We start from the raw sequence: 18,400 nt of genomic DNA, 5'->3' as shown, positions 1-18,400 counted from the left end.
CAAGGATGGGGTGTTGAGAAGTTGGAATAGACAGAAAAGATCCTAAGGGGGCAAAGGAATGCTGTAATTACCCTCTTTCTTGTCTGGTTTCCACTGTGTTTCCTCGCAACATTTCTTAATTGCTCCACATTTATAGTAGGAATGCTTTTTTCGCCTCTCTGAAGGTTCCTTATGTTGAACTACCTTGCTGCTCTTCCCATCTCTCCTTTGAATTAGAAAATCAGCTATAGAGGAGCGACTGCTGTTCTTTGGTCTTTGTTACTGTCTGCTTACATTGTGCCTTTAGTTTAGTCCTGTCAGCTAATTTAACACAAAATGCTGGGATGCAGACTCCTGCAATGCTTCCTGTTTGCAGGGGCTGTGCCGGCACTCCTAAAAGAAATGGAAGGGACTGCTTTGGCTCTCAGTGAAGTCTGTAACTAAACTACTCAGGAGCAGGATTAAACTGAGCTCCGTGAACTGTCAGAAGGAAACCAAGTGCTTGTTAGTCTGTGCAGTAAGAAGAGGATCCTGTGATGTCCTACGGGAGATCTCTTCCCTGCTGAACCGTGCCTGAGCACACAGGCTGCAGTTCATCTCCCTGAAGCACACGGCAAGGCTGGTCATTTTCGGGCAAGGGGTCTAGTTGTGTGTGATGCAGAGAAGATGCTCTCTCTTCTTACCTTCATGAAGCTACAGGAGCTCAGTACCTGTCAGGATCATGCAAAGATGTAGAAGATCCCAGCTTAGACCAGACTCTCAACATCCCACGATCATGCGTCTGCTGGTTCCTAGCCGCGCCAAGCAGCATGGCCATCCTAACCTAAGGAAAAGATTGCAGGCATGAGCATCATGTTGTCTCTTTCAATGGCCAAGAATGGATGCTCAGGAAGGAGTATAATAGCAGAAAAGTTAGCAATGATACTTTCTGAGAATATTCTTACAGCTTCTAATGACTTATTATCGAACCATAGAAAGGTTTGGGTTAGAAGGGACCTTTAAATGTCATCTAGTCCAACCCCCTATCATGGGCAGGGACATCTTTCACTACATCAGGTTGCTCAGAGCCCCACCCAGCCTGGCCTTGAACACTTCCAGGGATGGGGTATCTACAGCTTCTCTGGGCAACTGGTTCCAGTGTTTCAGCACCCTCATAGTGAAAAATTTCTTCCCTTCTTCCTTACATCCAATCCAAATCTACCGTCTTTCAGTTTAAAACTGTTACCCGTTGTTGTGTCACTATAAGCCCTAGTAAAAAGTCTTTATCTGCCTTTCCTACAAGCCCCCTTTATATATTGAAAGGCTGCAACAGGGTCTCCCCGGAGCCTTCTCTTCTTCAGGCTGAACAACCCCAACTCTCTCAGCCTGTCTTCATAAGAGATGTGTTCCAGTCCTCTGATCATTTTCTTGGCCTTTCTCTGAACCCACTTTAAGAGGTCCATGTCTGTCTTGTGCTGGAGGTCCCAGAGCCAGATGCAATACTCATCTTGTTTCCCAGGGATTTTCAGAGCCAGAAGCCAAATCTATTTATCTTTCTTCTGTTAATTTTTCCTGTTGACTCGGAAAATGCTGCAGCAAGGGGCTCCATGGCTTGGTCAGGTGTTGTGTGAGGAGTCACTCTCTTTTCCTGGTTTTGAATCTGCCATCTGCTAATTTGATTTGGTGCCACCTTTGTCTTATTTTAGAAGAGACAGGGGTCAGTCCCTGTGTGCTCTCTTTGGTGCTTACAGTTTTATAGAGGTTGCATTGGCTGTAGTGCAGTTGCTGATGAAGGGGTTATCAGTTTCTCCAAATTGTTTATGTACAGCAGGAGCCAATTGCTGGTCTGGATGGACTCCTGTCTTACTGAAATGGTAGAAGGTCCAGCTGCATGGACTTGACCTCTGGGGAAGGCAAGAGAAGCAGACCTGTAAGAGAGATTTATTCTAGAGAGATGTCCTACAAGGGAAGCTTACCTGAGGGCTTGCAATACCAGACCCGCCAGATTTTAATTTAGAGTCTCCTTCTACCCAGTCCCCGTTGGATTTACAGGGGGGTGGATATTCCCATCCATCTGTGACAGGCCTTCATCATCACCGTGCTGGGTTACATTAAACTGAATTATGCTTTAACGTATGGGACTCCCCTGCCATTTTTAGGGTCGCTCAGGCCACATGCCTTTTCCGATGACCCACGGAGAGGAGCCATGGCAGACAATGAGCAGCAGGAGAGGTGATGTTGCCTCAGCAACCTGGAAAGGGGACGGAGCAGCTGGAGACTGAGAAATGGCCCTTTCCCCCATCACCATGGGTTCATTTGCCCCACTCCACACAGTGGGATTTTATCCTCTTGATGTTCTGCTTTGCATTCATTGGGCTGATTCTGGTCCGAAATGTAGTCAGAGGCCAAGGTGAGGCATCTTAGTGGAAAAAAAAAAAGTGCCTGGTGCCAATTACTGGTTTTTTTCCCCAGCCTCAGAATTGGCAAGGCTGAGCCTCTTGCTTACACTGTGAAGAATTACAGCATTTTTGCTAACACAAATATGCGTTCTGAGTTTCCCCTCTCCCAGCACATACGCCAACCACCCACCACTTGGCAGCTTCCCTCTGCTGCCAGGCAGTTGTTCTCGCAAAGATCTGAGGATTTCCTCGCGTACTGCACTCTGCCTGGGAAAGGATCGCCCAGCATCGGACCTGCTGATGACATTCCCTAGAGGGGATCGCTGGAGGGGGTTTGGCTGTTTTTTTTCCCCCGTCTCCTCTCTCCCTTCCACTTTGGGACAGGCAGCCCTCATGTAAGCGGGCACAGGTTTTGAGCACTGGGATTCGCAACATGGTGCCACCGAAATGTGCTGCAGGGAGGATATTTTCCAGGCAGTCACAGCATGCCCATTAGGATTATCTCTTCCAGGAGAAAGCGAGTGCCTCCATCGCTGCAGGAGAGCTGGGGCTGAAACCATTAGGACTGTTTACAAAGCTAAAGCAAACTGATGCCAGCAGGTATCTGTGGGTGGCTCTAGGGTGAACCCGTGTTGTGCTGGTATAAATCTTTCTCTCGCTCTCTTGCTCACGTGCAGCATGGCTACCAGAAGCGGCGACCTCCTTCTGCCTGGATCCTGCCTCTCGGGCTTGCTCCGGCCGTGTGTGCTTTATCCTCTCGGATGCACCGGCTATAGGCAATCTTACACATTTATTTACGGACCATAAGGGGCCTGCTCTGTGCACCTGGTACCCAAAGGGTGCACAGTTGTTGCGGTGCCACAGCATCTCTGCTGCTGGCGTTTTGCACAGGTTTGGCGCAGGTGTTGGCTCTGCAGGTTTGGGACAGAGAGGGAACGGACACAAGCTTAGCACTATGGCATAGAGCCGGCGTCAGCACCTATTGAAATCCTGTGGCTGAAATTTGATATAGATGAATGCAAATAAATGCAGCTTGGGAGAAAGGATTTAAGAGGGAGGGCTTTTTCACAGATTCCAAACTAGCAGACTTGTGAAACTCACTGTTTCTGGATATTGTAAATATAAAATAAAATGATTTGTCAGAAAAGCTTGCAACAGCTTTGAAGGTATATGGGATTGGTCAGCACAAGAGAAGTGGTACCAGCGTGCATGAGTAACTGCTCTGTGCCTGCGTACCATTCCTCCTTGTCTTGGGATATTGGGGATAACAGCAAGCATCTTTGTTTATTCCAACAAAAATCTCATTGGGGAAATCTTTATGGTTTTCTCTGCAGGAGCTTTATCTAACCCTTCTAACGTGCTGGGAAGGAAGGGGGACTGCACATGTCCTCCAGCTTCTAATTTGCTCAAAAGGCAATGTTGAGTGATTGAACTGATGACTTCTTAAGCTTGATTACTTTTTCATCTGCCTGCGAAATATAAAGCATTTAAAACCTCCTGTTCTTATACCCTCTGAGGACGTTCATGTCAGTCCCCATTGTGTTTCTTCGCATCACCTACTGCTGCCATAGTGGCTGTGGAAATGAAGGACCCAATGGTTGTACTACAGAGAATAGGGATAAGGACTGGTAGCACACCGTAACTAACAACATAAATTTTGGGTTATTTTCTTGGTGGAGGATGGATGTCTGTTACATCTTTCTTTTTGTTTGGCATCTTTGTATTTCTTTAATTGCTATGTCTCTTCCACTAGATCCTAGATCCAAATTTGTAGTGAAACTTTGGCTTCCACAAAGCTGTGTTATGAATGTATTTATCTGTCATATATCTGATATCACAGTGTTTCGGTGGAAACACTGTATGGTATAAGAGACTGTGCTATACTCATATTCTAAACTGCAAGTTACATCATTTTTATCGCTCTCCTTTTTTTTTTTTCACCCTGTGACAGACTTTGTCTTTTTGGCAAAATAAATTTTTTATGCCATCTCCCTTTCATCCCCAGTATATTTTCGGAAATGCTATCTGAAACCTCATGATATTTACAGCCTGGAAATTTAGGGTTCTGTTCTCTGGTGTAGGCTGGGCTCCCACACAAGGCTGTGTCCCTTGATATGCCACAGCTTGTTGTCTTTGCTTGAGGCTACTTGCTTGTTAACTTGCCAACTCAAGATGGGAACAATGAGGTGTTCAAAGAACCTGCCCCCCCAGCCTAAATACTTCAAAAAGCTGGGTTTAAAAGAGCCTTCCTGCAAGCATTAGTCATGGGATATAGAAAATAATGCAAAGAATTACAAAAAAGAAAAGCCCACACAACATATTTTGTAGATTTCAAATATTTAAAGGAAACATAATACAAGAATTTAATTCTAAGACATAAAAACACAAACCAAAATAAAACTCACCACTGAACAACAGGAGTTCAAGATGTGTGTGCCTGCAGGGCTATGGTCTCATGGGCGTTACAGAGATGTGGTGGGATGGCTCCTATGACTGGAGTGTTGTAATGGAAGGATACAGGCTCTTCGGGAAGGACAGGCAGGGGACATGAGGAGGGAGGTGTCACCCTCTATGTCAAGGACCAGCTGGAGTGCATGGAGCTCCTCCCAGGAATGGATGAGAAGCCTAACAAGAGCTTATGGGTCAGGATTAAAGGGAGGGCCAGGACAGGCGATGTTACAGTGGGGGTCTGCCACAGGCCACCCAACCAGGAAGACCAAGCAGATGAGTCCCTCTATAAACAGATAGGGGCAGCCTCACGTTCACAAACCCTGGTCCTCATGAAGGACCTCAGCCACCCCGATATCTGTTGGAGGGACAACACAGCAGGGCATAAGCAACCCAGAAGGTTCCTGGAATGCATTAATGATAACTTCCTTCTCCAAGTGATAGAGGAGACAATGAGGTGACATGCTATGCTGGACCTTGTTCTCGCCAACAAGGAGGGGCTGGTGGGGACTGTGAAGGTCAAGGGCAGCCTTGGCTGTAGTGACCATGAAATGGTGGAGTTCAAGATCCATAGAGCAGCAAGGAGGGCACAGAGCAAGCTCGCTACCCTGAACTTCAGGAGAGCAGACTTTGGGCTCTTCATGGATCTGCTTGGTAGAGTACCATGGGATAAAGCCCTGGAGGGAAGATGGGCCCAAGAAAGCTGGTTAATATTCAAGGATCACCTCCTCCAAGCTCAGGAGCAATGCATCCCAACAAAGAGGAAGTCAGGCAAAAATGCCAGGAGGCCTGGCTGAACAAGGAGCTCCTGGACAAACTCAAACACAAAAAGGAAGCCTAGGGAGGGTGGAAGCAAGGACAGGTAGCCTGAGAGGAATACAGAGAAATTTTCCAAGGAGCCAGGGATCAGGTTAGGAAAGTTAAAGCCCAGAGAGAGTTAAATCTGGACAGGGATGTCAAGGGCAACAAGAAAAGCTTCTACAGGTACGCCAGTGATAAAAGGAAGACTAGGGAAAATGTGGGCCCTCTCAGGAAGGAAAGAGGAGACCTGGTCACCTGGGATATGGAGAAGGCTGAAGTACTCAATGACTTTTCTGCCTCAGTCTTCACCAGCAAGTGCTCTAGCCACACTGTCCCAGTCTCAGAAAGAAAAGGCAGGGGCTGGGAGAAGGAAGAACCGCCCACTGTAGGAGAAGGTCACGTTTGAGACCATCTAAGGATCTTGAAGGTGCACAAGTCCATGGGACTTGATGAGATGCATCTGTGAGTCCTGAGGGAACTAGTGGATGGAGTTGCCAAGCCACTATCCATCATATTTGAGAAGTGATGGCAGTCCGGTGAAGTTCCTGCTGACTGGAAAAGGGGAAATATAACTTCCATTTTTAAAAAGAGAAAAAGGAAGACCTGGGGAAATACAGGCCAGTCAGTCTCACCTCTGTGCCCAGCAAGATCATGGAGCAGATGCTGTTGGAAACTATGCTAAGGCACATGAAAAAGAAGGAGGTGATTGGTGACAGCCAACATGGCTTCACTATGGGCCTGACAAATTTGCCGGCCTTTTACAATGGCCTTTTACATTCTTACAATGGCCTTTTACAAGTGCTTGTGGATAAGGGAAGAGCAACTGACATCATCTACCTGAACTTGTTCAAAGCATTTGACACTATTCTGCACAACATCCTGGTCTCTAAATTGGAGAGACATGGATTTGATGAATGGACTATGCAGTGGATAAGTGGATAAGGCTGGGTGGTCTCACTCTAAGAGTTGCAGTCAACAGCTCGATGTCCAAGTGGAGACCAGTGACAAGTGGCCTTCCTCAGGGCTTGGTATTGGGACTGGTGCAGGTAAACATCTTTGTCGGTGACATGGACAGTGGGATTGGGTGCATCCTCAGTAAGTTTGCTGACGACACCAAGCTGTGTGGTGCAGTCAACATGCTGGTGGGAAGGGATGCCATCCAGAGGGACCTCGACAGGCTTGAGAGGCGGGCCTGTGGCAACCTCATGAAGTTCAACAAGGCCAAGTGCAAGGTCCCGCATGTGGATCGGGGCAATCCCAAGCACAAATACAGGTTGGGTGGAGAATGGCTTGAGAGCAGCCCTGAGGAGAAGGACTTGAGAGTGTTGGTGACAAGAAGCTCAACATGGTTTTATGAAACCCTAAACACTTGCAGGTGAGGCCAATCCTCTAGGCGTGTATTTTCCCCACCCCAGCCTTCTGGTGTTAAGATGTAAAGAAGCCAGGTCTCATCTCATCATGCTTGCAGGTGGGAACCGTGGCATGACCATAAGTTCACAGCTGGATGAACACCCCTGAAGGCAGATCCCTTTATCAGCTAAGCACTGTGACAAAACTTCGATAAGATAAATATGGTATTATCCCAGAGGTGCTTAACTGAACAGGCTTTCTCCCATTTTTTTGTCTAATATTGTTGCCTATTTCACCTGAGGCAGTACAATATAGTACATCTAGTTAACTCTAGTTAGGAAGATGTTAGAGCATCTTATGAATGACTTTTTGATTCTTCTTAATTTCACATCTCTTTCTGGACAACACTAAACATTTGATCTTTGAAGACATCTTAGAGCTTACTACAAGGTCTGCTGAAGTCCATCTGTGTTACATCATCTCCTCTATATACCATTGCAGGCATTTTCTCTTTGTGCTTTGGGTTGGGAAGAGTCAATGGTTAGGGTCTGGCCAGTGGCAGGACTTTTAGGTGTTCTTCAGATGTATATCCCACTCTGGTGCACCTTGAGATTCAGGTGGGTACCACATACTGTGAACAACATAATCTAGTAAGTGAAAGTAATGAGAAGAGAAGGAGATCAGGCACCCGCAAGACATCTCCCATTGGACAGTACAGCAGCACTTGCAGACAGAAGATTTGGTTTCCAGCAGAGTTTGAATTGCCAGGTCTTCCGCGTTTAGGCCAAAAATAAAATATTCTGTGGAAAGCAGGCTCTTGATAACAAGCGAAATGCCCAGCTCAGTTCAGATTCTTGACATGACTTCCCTGGTGTGCTGATGTGTTACAAAGAGAGGGTTTTGTTTGGTGTCCCCTACTCTCTTTGTTCCATTTAGCACTCTGGGCTCACACAATCCTGTGGGCTCAACATGCAAGAGCTTTCCCTTGATGACCTATAAACCAGACACCCCTCCTTGCCTTGTGCCAGTCCTCACCAGCTCTTAGTGGTGCACGGGCTGCATCCTCTCACTTACAGCTGCTGCTCTCTGAGGGACAGGGCATTTCTTCTTCGTCAAGCTTTCTGATAACTTATGGCTGAAGTTAAAGACCTTAATCTGTATTTAGCCACAGATGGGCCTTTTCAATGCCAGAAAAGCCTGTTACTTGCTACTATGTTATTAGGATAGCCATGTTTTTGCTGGGACTAAACACTGAGGATAACGAAAATTGGGATCTGATGCGAATAGCGGTTTGAGGAAACAACAATGATCTGACCTCTGACTTTGTCTCTGTGCTGGCTGGTGGCCAAGGTGCCAACCGCTTCTACGACAACATTGAGGACATGATTGGTTTCCGGCCCTGGCCTTTAATCAAGATATGCTGGCTGGTGTTCACCCCAGGTCTGTGCTTGGTAAGTGCAATTATGACAACATGGCATACTATTCTGGGTCCCTTGGTTCTCAGTAGAAAAGGCTGATTTATCTTCAAGGTGCTGCTGTAATTTTTTCAAACTGCTATGGAGAAGCAGAAGCTTGTCCATAGCTGAGGAGGTAATTTATTTCTTTTGTAAAGCCTTATCTTTTGCCTGGAAAATTAATTGAGCCTGAAAAGCAACTTGTTTACTGCAAAGGCAAAGGGAAATATATCCTCAAAGTCTGGAGAGGTTTGGCCAAATTACTTTTGAATAGAATAGCAGTGAAAATTACCCTGTTCTGAGATACTTGCTTCAGCCTGTGTTCCTGTGACCTCCCGTGGTTCAGAAATGTCTTTCCACGGCCATTTGCTTTCTATGTTATTAAATCTCTTTTAAAACTTCTGTGACAACTGTGTTTAAAGAAAATGCACCTTAAGTCAGGCGAGTTCTTGCCTGTTTTGAGTTTATGTCCAGTCTTGCTCCACTGATTTTTACATGATTTCTGAGCCAAATTCTGCTCCCGCATCTGGTGTTGAGAGTTGTTTTCTTTGACCTCAGTGGGAACACAGGTGGGATCTATAGCTACAGCTTAAAAAAGATTTCTAGTCCTCTGTCCTCAGGCTCCAGCAGAAGTTCAATACCAGGGACATTTTCAAAGCAAGCCTGATCCAGCCCAAATCATCTAGAGTTCTGTGGCTAGAGAGCCCCAAGAGGGGTAAATCTGTGCCCACGTGGTACTTCTGGAGGGCTTCTGCCAGGGACAACAACAATTCCTGACTTTGATATGAATAAATGGCTGTCTCAATGTTGCTGGACTCTCAAAGCTGCTGCCAACTTTGCTTAAGTTGAACCTTAAGAAGTCTAAAGGCTTCACACTGCAGAGAAGCCTGGTCCTGGCTCTGAGATAACTCCTTGAGTGGTCAGCATGGACCAAGCTCTGCTTCGCTGCAGCTAGCAAGGTCCATGGTAGCTTGTGCAAGACATCACACTCATTGAGAGCTACCAGGCTGGTGAGGGGTCTGGAGACCAAGTCATATGAGGAGAGGCTGAGGGAGCTGGACATGTTTAGCTTGAAGAGGAGGAGGCTGAGGGGAGACCTCATTGCCCTCTACAACTACCTGAAAGGAAGTTGTAGGGAGGTGGGTGTTGGCCTCTTCTCCCAGGTGAATAATGACAGAACCAGAGGAAATGGTCTGAAGTTGTGGCAGGGGAGGTTTAGATTAGATATTACGAAGAATTACTTTACTGAAAGAGTGGTCAGGCACTGGAACAGCCTGCCCAGGGAGGTGGTTGAGTCACCATCCCTAGAGGTATTTAAGAAATGTCTAGATGTGGCACTTCAGGGCAGAGATTGTAGGGTTTTTCTGTGTGTGTGTGTATGGTCGCACTAAATGATCTCAAAGGTCCTTTCCAACCATGAAGATTCTATGATTCTATGATTGCCACCCAGCTGGTGCTTGCAGGGTGGCCAGGCTGCCCAGCTTTGCTGTTCCCTTTGCTCTGGCTACGTCTGTGTTTTCTGCTCCTCAGGCTGTCTTCCTGTTTTCCCTGATCAAGTACACACCCTTGAAATACAACAATTTCTACGTGTACCCACCCTGGGGGTACGTGGTGGGCTGGCTGATGGCACTCTCCTCCATGGTCTGCATTCCTCTCTACGCCCTCTTCATCCTCGTGAAGACCAAAGGACCCCTGAAGCAGGTATTGGGATTGTGGTCACTGGGTGAGTTGCTGCTGCTTCCCCCAGACGTCTCATGGGAAGGGCTGCAGGGAAGATGTACATGGCATATTTCTCCTCTGAGAAGACAACTTGGATGAGAGTGGCCCTTGCCCAGAATGCCCTGTAGCTCTAGCTAGCAATTTGGAGGGCTTGAAGAGTCTCAGCACAGCTTCCAGGGCGATCATCAAATGTCCAGAGTCTCCCATGAGACGTTGCACCACCATGCTCTGGGCAGCGTGTAGACATATGCAGAGCATCTCTAACACTGGCTCCACTGGGTGGCAGAGAACCCCCTCAGTGTGAGCTACCTGAGGTGACAGGCAGATTGTTTGGTTTATGATTCAGGTGGTCCTGCTGGCCATGTAAGTAAAGATGGCATGCCACCACCCTTGTCTCCTCTTTCGTTACTGACTACTACCAGTGCAATCCAGGTGCAAAACCAGGATCTGTTTTGCCTTTACTTCTTGTCCTTTGGCCCTGATCCCCTTTTAGTCCTGGGTCAGGACTGTGTTATTTTTTGTGAAGAAATGACATCTGGCTATTAAGGAAGACATACTCACAGAGCTGTAAAGGTCTACCCTGTGCCATGCCCAAATCTGTCCTCTTTCACTGTAAACACCTTGTCCTAGGAAGATGCATGTCTAGGAAGGTAATGTCATAGAGATGACTCACCACCTGACCCATGAAGAAAGACCTGAGTGGTGTACAGTGCATATTAAGTTCTGCACAATTTCTCTTCTGGTCCTTCCTCATCCTCACTGACTGTAGGCTCATCTGCAGCTGATTGGGGTGGGCAGAAGGTGAACAGGGGACAGGAGCATCCCTGTGACTGTGGTGTAGGTGTGACAGTCACATTGTGGGGTCATGGGGAAGAGGAACCTGCACTGCCAACACAGCCAGGGCCAGGATGGGTGCAGGATGTCCTCATCGGCTTCATTGCCTCAGGGAAGGTGAATCTGTGCCCACGGGGGCTCTTATTTGCTGGCTGGGAGATGTGACTTAATAAGGAGTGACAGGAATTGTGGCAGAGCTGGCTAATGCCCATCTCAGGCTCAGGAGAAGATACAGTGCAATGCCCAGACAGGGACACTAGCAAGAAGTCTTCAGTGACACAGTGAGAGGGACACAAGCCATGCAGGCAAAGGAGGTGGAGAAGTACGATGCTATGAAACAGTTCCTGTTCAGCGGCCTTTGGCCCTTGGGCCTTCTGGTTGCTGTCGGTAGCCATGAAGAGATGGCAAGGTTAGGAGGGAGCTAGGAGCTGTACACCTCCCAATAAGAGGAACTCCAGGTGAATCTTGTGCTGTGATGTGATTTCCTCCAAGTTCAGACCTTGAGTCTTGCCTCTTACAGCCCTCTCCTGTGCTCCCAGCCATTTAGGGGTAATGCATCTGTCCTTTCCCGTGATCAGTTTGAAGAGTTTGACTGGGAGGCTCACAAAATGTCTGACTCCCCACAGCTCTGATGTTTCATATGTCTAAATGAGGGCTCGGAGCCGTCAGTGAAGTAGTTGCCAGAATGTCCTTCCTGCTACACAAGCAACATTTCTCACCTGTTGCAAAGTGCTTTGAGCCTTTGGACTTAAATGTGGCTGTGAGTAGTGTTAATGCTAATTTTACAGCACATCCGAGAAATTGATTTCAGTTTGAGGGCTTTTATATTTGCCCTGGTTTAGATGATATTAGTTGTAATTTCCGCGGACTTCTCAGTTACATTAACATGAAGAAACTTCCAAGGATGTGGTTTAGGCATGTAGGAAGGAATCAGCTGCTAAGCCTGGGTTGATTCAAGGGAGAATCAAAGCCAATCACATGATACATCCTGGAAAAGTAGCTCTTGTTTTGAAAACAGGTTTTCTCAAAACTTACCTGTTCCTTTTTTCCAGTCACACCCCAGAAATGTAGTGAATTAATTTCCTGACACAGATGCTCCTGACACAGTGCCTTTCAACTGAATATTGCAAAATATTCACTGAAAGCAAGTTTGTAATTGGTAATTATGATCAGTCACTGCAACGAACTGATTCCTCTTGTTACAGCTGACCGACCAAGAAACACAAATGTTGTTTCCTAATGTGGCTGATTAAGACAGCTCCAGCTCCAAAGACCGAAAACTCGCAATGAACTGCTCACAGAGCAGTTGCAGGCCAAGGCTGATTTCGGAAATCATTGGGCAAATACTTTTGAATAAATGAGCAAAATCCGGGATCCTGGCAGGCACTTCACAAGGAGTGAAAGCATTGAAATTAATCCAGCGAGTCACAGATGAATGCCCCGCTCTGCTTGTGATGCTCTCTGCAAGGGGGGAGCGTGCACTGGCCTGAACACGAAAAAGTAGCTGTGAAAGTCTGTATTCAGCAGGGAAGTGATACGCTGGCCCACGGAGCTGGGCAGGTGGCTGCAGGAAACGGCATGTTACTTGGTTTTGGGATGAGCCTAAGTGCTCAGGAAGGGGTGTGTGTGCGCATCGTGGTTTGGGCCGGATTGGCCAACCAGAATGACAGATGGCCCCTTCCCCACCCCTCTCTCCAAAGAGAGACAAAGAGAGGAAGAGATAAGGAGATTTATGAGTTTAGAAAAAAGAACTAAGCTACTTTCATGAAAATATTAATAAATAATGAAATAATAAATAATAATAAAATAAAATAAAAAGTATATAATAGATACAAAACCGTATCCAGCTCCCAGGATGATGATCGCGTCACCATCAGGGACAGGGAAAGTCCCAGACTGGACAGGAGCTGGCTTCCACATCAGGAGTCAGGAAAGCTCGGATTGGGATCAAAAGCAGACGAACAGACAGGGTCCTCCTAGGACATCGGCCATTGAAGAAAGAGATTTGACCCTTTGATCCCTTAGCTTTTACACTGAACATGATGCTGATGGGATAGAATACCCTGTTGGTCAGTTTTGGGTCATCTCCTCCCTACAGGTGTGACCCCTCTATGCTTTTCTGCTTCCGAAAGTAAATAACGAAGTTAGCTGACCTTGGTTGTTATAGCGATAAGTATAAGCACGAGTCTCTCTGCATACCATTCCTTGGTATAATCAGGTCTTATCACTCTGAGAACGAACAGTTTCTGAACAATATGCTGTTAATTTCAGAGTTAGAAGTGGCCCAGCTAAAAAGTAAAATTACAGAACAGAAAATTGGTTCTGTTTTACCTTAAACCAGGACAGTGAGGTACCAGAGGGGCTTCAAAAATGGGATGAGAAAACCCAGAAATTCACAGCAGCTCTCTCTGCGGGCTGGCAACTTTTGCCCAAAGAGCTCCAAGTTCTTTGCATTTTTTTTTTAAGGATAAATTGCCCCAAAGCTGAGACAACACTAGCGTCCGTGTGTGTGGAACAGCCTGCAGCACTGGTGGCATTGGGGAGGATGGGGGGAGCTGAGGGCAGGCAGCTGCCCCACAGCCCCTGCTGGTGCCTGCCCCACCATGGCCTGCCTGGCTGCGAGAGGGAGCTGGCATGGCTTGGGAGCAGGAACCAGTCTGTGGAAGGGCTGCTTTACCAGGGAAGCGCCACAGGGGTAGGTATCACCCGCCACCCTGTTTCGGACCATAGTCGGAGATGCCCGGCACTTTCTGATGGCCAGACCATTTGGAAGGCTCCACAGATCCCACCAAAAATCAGTGGGAAGCACAGCTCCTTGGCATAGGGAGCTTTGGGTGGTTTTTCCATGGTCATAGAAAATGTCTGTGGGGCTACTCTCTAACATCCTTTCTCCCAGAACCATGCTTGTGAGGAGCCCTGTATGTCGGGTTGTCAATCCACGGCCCAGGTTTGAGCCCACAGGTGGAATAATGGTCACTGAGAGCAGTTAAAGTGAGCCTGCTCTCCTTTCTCTCCTTTTCACAGCCATTCGTCAGGAAAGGAGCAGGGAGCTGAGAACGTTAGCTCTCTAGATGCCTTTGCCCCCAGCAATGGTTGTGGATCACTATTGGGTGTCAGTTTGTTTATCAGCTTAATTAACAGAGACTTCCTCTCCGCAGCGGCTGACACAGCTGATTTCCCCAGCAGAGGATTTGCCGCAGCCGAAGAAGCACGTGGCGGGTCTATCCGAACTGAAGCGCAAGGGATGGTCCCCTCCAGTCCAGGAGGTGCTCAGCGTCACAGAGAGAGAAACCAATTTCTAAGGCACAGGGGAAGTCTCCTCCATACGCCGGACTGATTCGCTCTCTCCTTCCCGAAGTGGTTTCTTTTCTCTCCCGGGCTCTTCCCTTCTCTCCTTCACACCTGAGACAGAAGCATGTGGGACACCCTCTCCTTCCAGCCAGCTGGTTGCACCCACCAGGGACAGCATTTCTTTTGACTCGCTGGGGACAACTCTCCCTGTCAGCAGCCAGGGAGAGAGCAACAAGGTTTTTTTTCAGAAGAGTCCTTCATTACTGACACTAGTGGGGAAGAGAAAAACAACTTATTAACAAAAAAAAAAAAAAGGAAAAAAAAAAGGAAAAAAAAAGAAAAAAAAAGCGGTCGTGTTTGGAGGAGGAAAGGAAACCACAGTGGTGAGAGAGAGCAGAGAATAAAGGTGTGCAGGAGCAAAGTTAGGGATGCAAAGGCACAGAACGACGGGGCCTTAGAGCAGGGAGTAAGGAAGTTGGTTCAGAAGTACATAAGAAGCTGGAGGATGACAAAGGAAAGTGCATTGCTAGGTCACCTACATACGAGGGAGAGGGAGCCAGGAACATATCATAGGCGGTGATAAAAGGAGGCTGCAGCGTTAGTAGTTACGGCTTCAGTTGTCACTGAAAGGGAAGAGAGTGACAGGGTGCTCGATGCAATCACAGTTATTGACGATGGCTCTCAACACAGTCTCAGGCTGGAAAGGGGCTGAGGAAAAACTGTGTAGGGGCTCACTCTTGGTCAAAACTACACGGCTTAGTGAAAACGCATCCGAGAGTGAAACAGATGAATATTTGACAATTCTTTCACAAAATTCAGGGAGTGCAGGAAAAGTCCCAGAGCAGTTGGTAAAAAAAAAAAAAAAAAAAAAAAAGAGCTGCAGCAGAGCAGGGAGAAATGAGACCCCGGGGACTGCACGCCCACAAATTTAACTGCACTGCTGGGGCATTTTGTAGAGGAATTAATGAAGGAGTTGATGGGCCTGATTCTGTGCTGCAGAGTAGCTTTGGGGCGAAGGTGGGAGAAGGATTGCGCTCCCTCGGCTGTGCTGCAGATGACTGCTCAGGGGATGAGGAAGACATAATCGGGTGCAATAATCATACGCTCAGGCAAGATAAAGCGATAATTAATAGGTAAGATGGGTTCATTGGAAGCAGATTTTGTTGAATTAAAGGTCTCACGTTGCCAGGGTAGTCACGAATGCGAGGCGATGGCTGGGAGGGATTGCGCTTGGAAGCGGTGTTTGGTGCGGTGCCACGCAGCTCTGTCCTGTGGAGGCTGGGGCTGTAAACCTCCCTGCCAAAACCTACTTGAACGCCTATCAGAATTTCACAGTTAAAACCACAGGAAAAGACAGTGTCAGGATCCCCCCCAGGAGCTTTGCTGTGGTGGAGGGTACACGCGCCGGTGCGTGGCTGTGTTGCAATAGTGGCGCATCAAACCACGCCGGAGAATGGCCATTAAAAAGAATCAGAGATGTCACAGGCTCCTTTCCCTTGTTCCTTGTTCCAAGTAATTGCTTTTCCCTGTGCTGTGTGGAGATAAACCACCAGCGCTGAAAGTAAGCGGGAAAATCGGGCCTCATCTGTGCAATGCGGTACCTATTCCAATTGCTATGGGAACCTTATCTTCTGCGGTTTCCTGTGAGTTTAACTGGTGAATTAGCATAGGGCGATCTTTCCCCTATCTAATTTCCTTTCCTTTAAAAACTAAAACCTAAAAATTGCTGGCGGAATGAACGGTGAAAGTCAAGTATCAAAATTTCTACCTCTCTGAGGTATTATCGTTTGATTGGAGATGATTTACTGTAAAAGGCAGAGAGAGCTGGCAAACCTCATTCTTGTTGCCTGCAAAGGACTGCAGCATCACATAAGGCACCATTTATTCTATTTTTGTTTTATAAGGCGCTAAATGTCACATTGCAGCCATAGTCAGGGGAAGAGCTTAACATCCAGAGGCTTGCAGTCAGGCCTGGTGGGTAAGTATTTTGTTGGGTTTTTTTCCTCTCCTTCCCAGCGGTGTTGCTCACGATTTGGTGGGGGCAGCAGCTCCCCGCAGTGGGTCTCTGCATGGACCCAGTGGCTGCCACCCAGCAGCAGCAGCGACAGGGTGGCACGGCCCCATCAGCTGGAGAAATCACTGGCCCTGGGGTGGTGCTGGGGTGTCCGGCGGGTTCTTGCTCTGCGGCTGCCTCCCCACGCTCGGAGCTGCGGCAGGGTCGTGCAGGAGAGGTTTGGTTTCAGGCGTGGGCTGCGGCTGCCTTGGCAGCACCCGTAGTCCAATGGTGGCATTTGTTTTGAGAAGGAAACCTGCCTTCTCGTCTTCAAGCAAGAGAAAGGAAAGTTAAAGGGCTGGGGCTTGCCATCCAGATCCACCCTTAGGCATTAGCACAGGTTTCTTGGACGACCCTTGGTGGGACATTTAACCCCTTTGCTCCTGTGGCCATGTCTTGAAGATGCAAGGTAGTGTCGTACTGCCAGAGAAGTGGTGGAGATGTGTTCACTCTTTTTTCTGAGTAGTCGGGTAACGTTGCAAAAATCCTAGAGAGAAATAAATCACTTTTCAGTTCTGAGCGCAAAAGTGGGGCTGTGTTATTGAAAATAAATACTGCATGAACTGGTTCCTCTGTTGCCGATGTACAATCTGATAGTCCCGTCCCAACTCTGCCAGGAAGCAGCATATTTTAATAAAGTCAGAGGAGTTATTGCTGTCCTCATGGAAAGCAATAACAAAATTCCCAGGATCAGGAAATTAATCCAGATGCTTCGGATGGGATTGACAGTCTCAGGAAGCTTAAGGGAAAGCTCAGTGACCCAGGTACACCCAGCAGGGGGGAACAGGGGAAAATGGCACCAATGGCTGTCTTTTGCTCTGAGACCCCCAGCATGCAGGCGTGGTGAAGGACCAAGCACTGGTTTGTTAAACTGATACAAACATCTCGGGCTTTGCTGTGTGCGTACGACAGATCTGAGAGGTCTCCATCATCCCCTGGAAGTGGGCACTTCGGAGATCTCCGAGTCTGAAAGGAAACTGCTCCCTCTTTGCGCACCACCAGGGTGTAAATATGCCATTGAAGGGATGGTATGGAGGGCAGGGAGAGACTTTTTCCCCCCGTAATTGTTGGTAACATGCCAAGACATGATGCATTTGAAGCTGAAGTCCAAGGGAAGTTACGAGGTAGCCATGCTACCTGCTTTCCTCCTGGTTGGAGGAAAAACACTGTATATAGAAGAAAGAACAGACTTCTGTCAACCACCTAATTACCACTTCTGGGTTTTCACGTTTGGGTTTTTTTTTCATTAAAAGACCATTTTCACCCCTATCTCTGGAAAGGGAAGCCAGGAAAATAGTTTGTTAAAAAAGAAATCAAGCCAAAGATTCTTGTATTTTCCTTCTCCTTTCTTCATTCTCTATTTCTTTTCTTCCCATTTTTCGTGTTTCCTCCCCTTCAGCCTTCCCTCCCTTCTTCCTTCGACAATGGCAAATGGGAAAAAAAAGGAAATGATAGCTGAAAACTTGTACTGGACAGAATTTGAAAAACGAAAGATAAAACAAATGGCAAACAAGCCAAACAAGTTGTTACAAGTTATTTGCTTGCCACGCTCCTGCCACCGCTCATCCACCCTCCCAGCCAGAGAGGTTGTGTCCATCCCTGTGTGCACCAATCAAACCCCTTCCCATGCCCTGCTGGCAAGTTTCTTTTTCCCAAAGAGAAATGCATCGTTCTTGAGCCTCTTCCCTGAGATCCTCATCTGGATGAACGTGTTTCCTGGTTTGGCTGGACTGTTCCCCCCTGCTCTTGGTTAGGAAGGGAGACACCATGGTGTCCCTAGCATGGCCTTGGGCTGCAGGCAGCTGGCCAGCCCTTTCCATCCTGGCCCTGGAGGATGGATCCAAGCTCTGGAGGACTCTTATAGGAATTCTTGCACTTCTACCATTGTCCAGCATGAAGTAATATGTATTTCTTCTCATCATCAGGATGTCTTCAGTTTTCACGAGTCCAACATTCAACATAGTTTTTTGGGAGGAGGAGGATGGCAGTGGCATTTCATCTTGGTTGGAGCTTTGGTCTCAAACCTTCTCTCTGCCCCAGATGACCATGGGAGCCCTCAGGCAAAGAACAGTGATCTGCTGTAGCTCTCAATG

General features: G+C 47.5%; 1 protein-coding gene across 2 annotated transcripts in view; it reads left to right on the top strand.

Moving 5' to 3' along the window:
- Window positions 1-15,447, top strand: part of LOC141742156 (sodium- and chloride-dependent betaine transporter-like) — a 44,136-nt gene extending 28,689 nt beyond the window's left edge. Inside the window, exons 13-15 of one of the 2 annotated variants that reach the window (XM_074583733.1) lie at window positions 8,307-8,407; window positions 9,941-10,111; window positions 14,122-15,447. In XM_074583733.1, coding sequence (XP_074439834.1) covers window positions 8,307-8,407; window positions 9,941-10,111; window positions 14,122-14,265 — 416 coding nt within the window. In that variant the 3' untranslated portion in view covers window positions 14,266-15,447. Of the gene's footprint in view, window positions 1-8,306; window positions 8,408-9,940; window positions 10,134-14,121 lie in introns of both variants that reach the window. The other variant, XM_074583722.1, reaches the window with a different exon arrangement.
- Window positions 15,448-18,400: the final 2,953 nt, after the last annotated feature.

This window comes from Larus michahellis, chromosome 1 (assembly GCF_964199755.1).
Source record: "Larus michahellis chromosome 1, bLarMic1.1, whole genome shotgun sequence".
In the NCBI taxonomy this organism is placed as follows: Eukaryota; Metazoa; Chordata; class Aves; order Charadriiformes; family Laridae; genus Larus; species Larus michahellis.
Note: the sequence above shows the minus strand (reverse complement) of the source record. Positions and strands in the feature narration are given on the sequence as shown.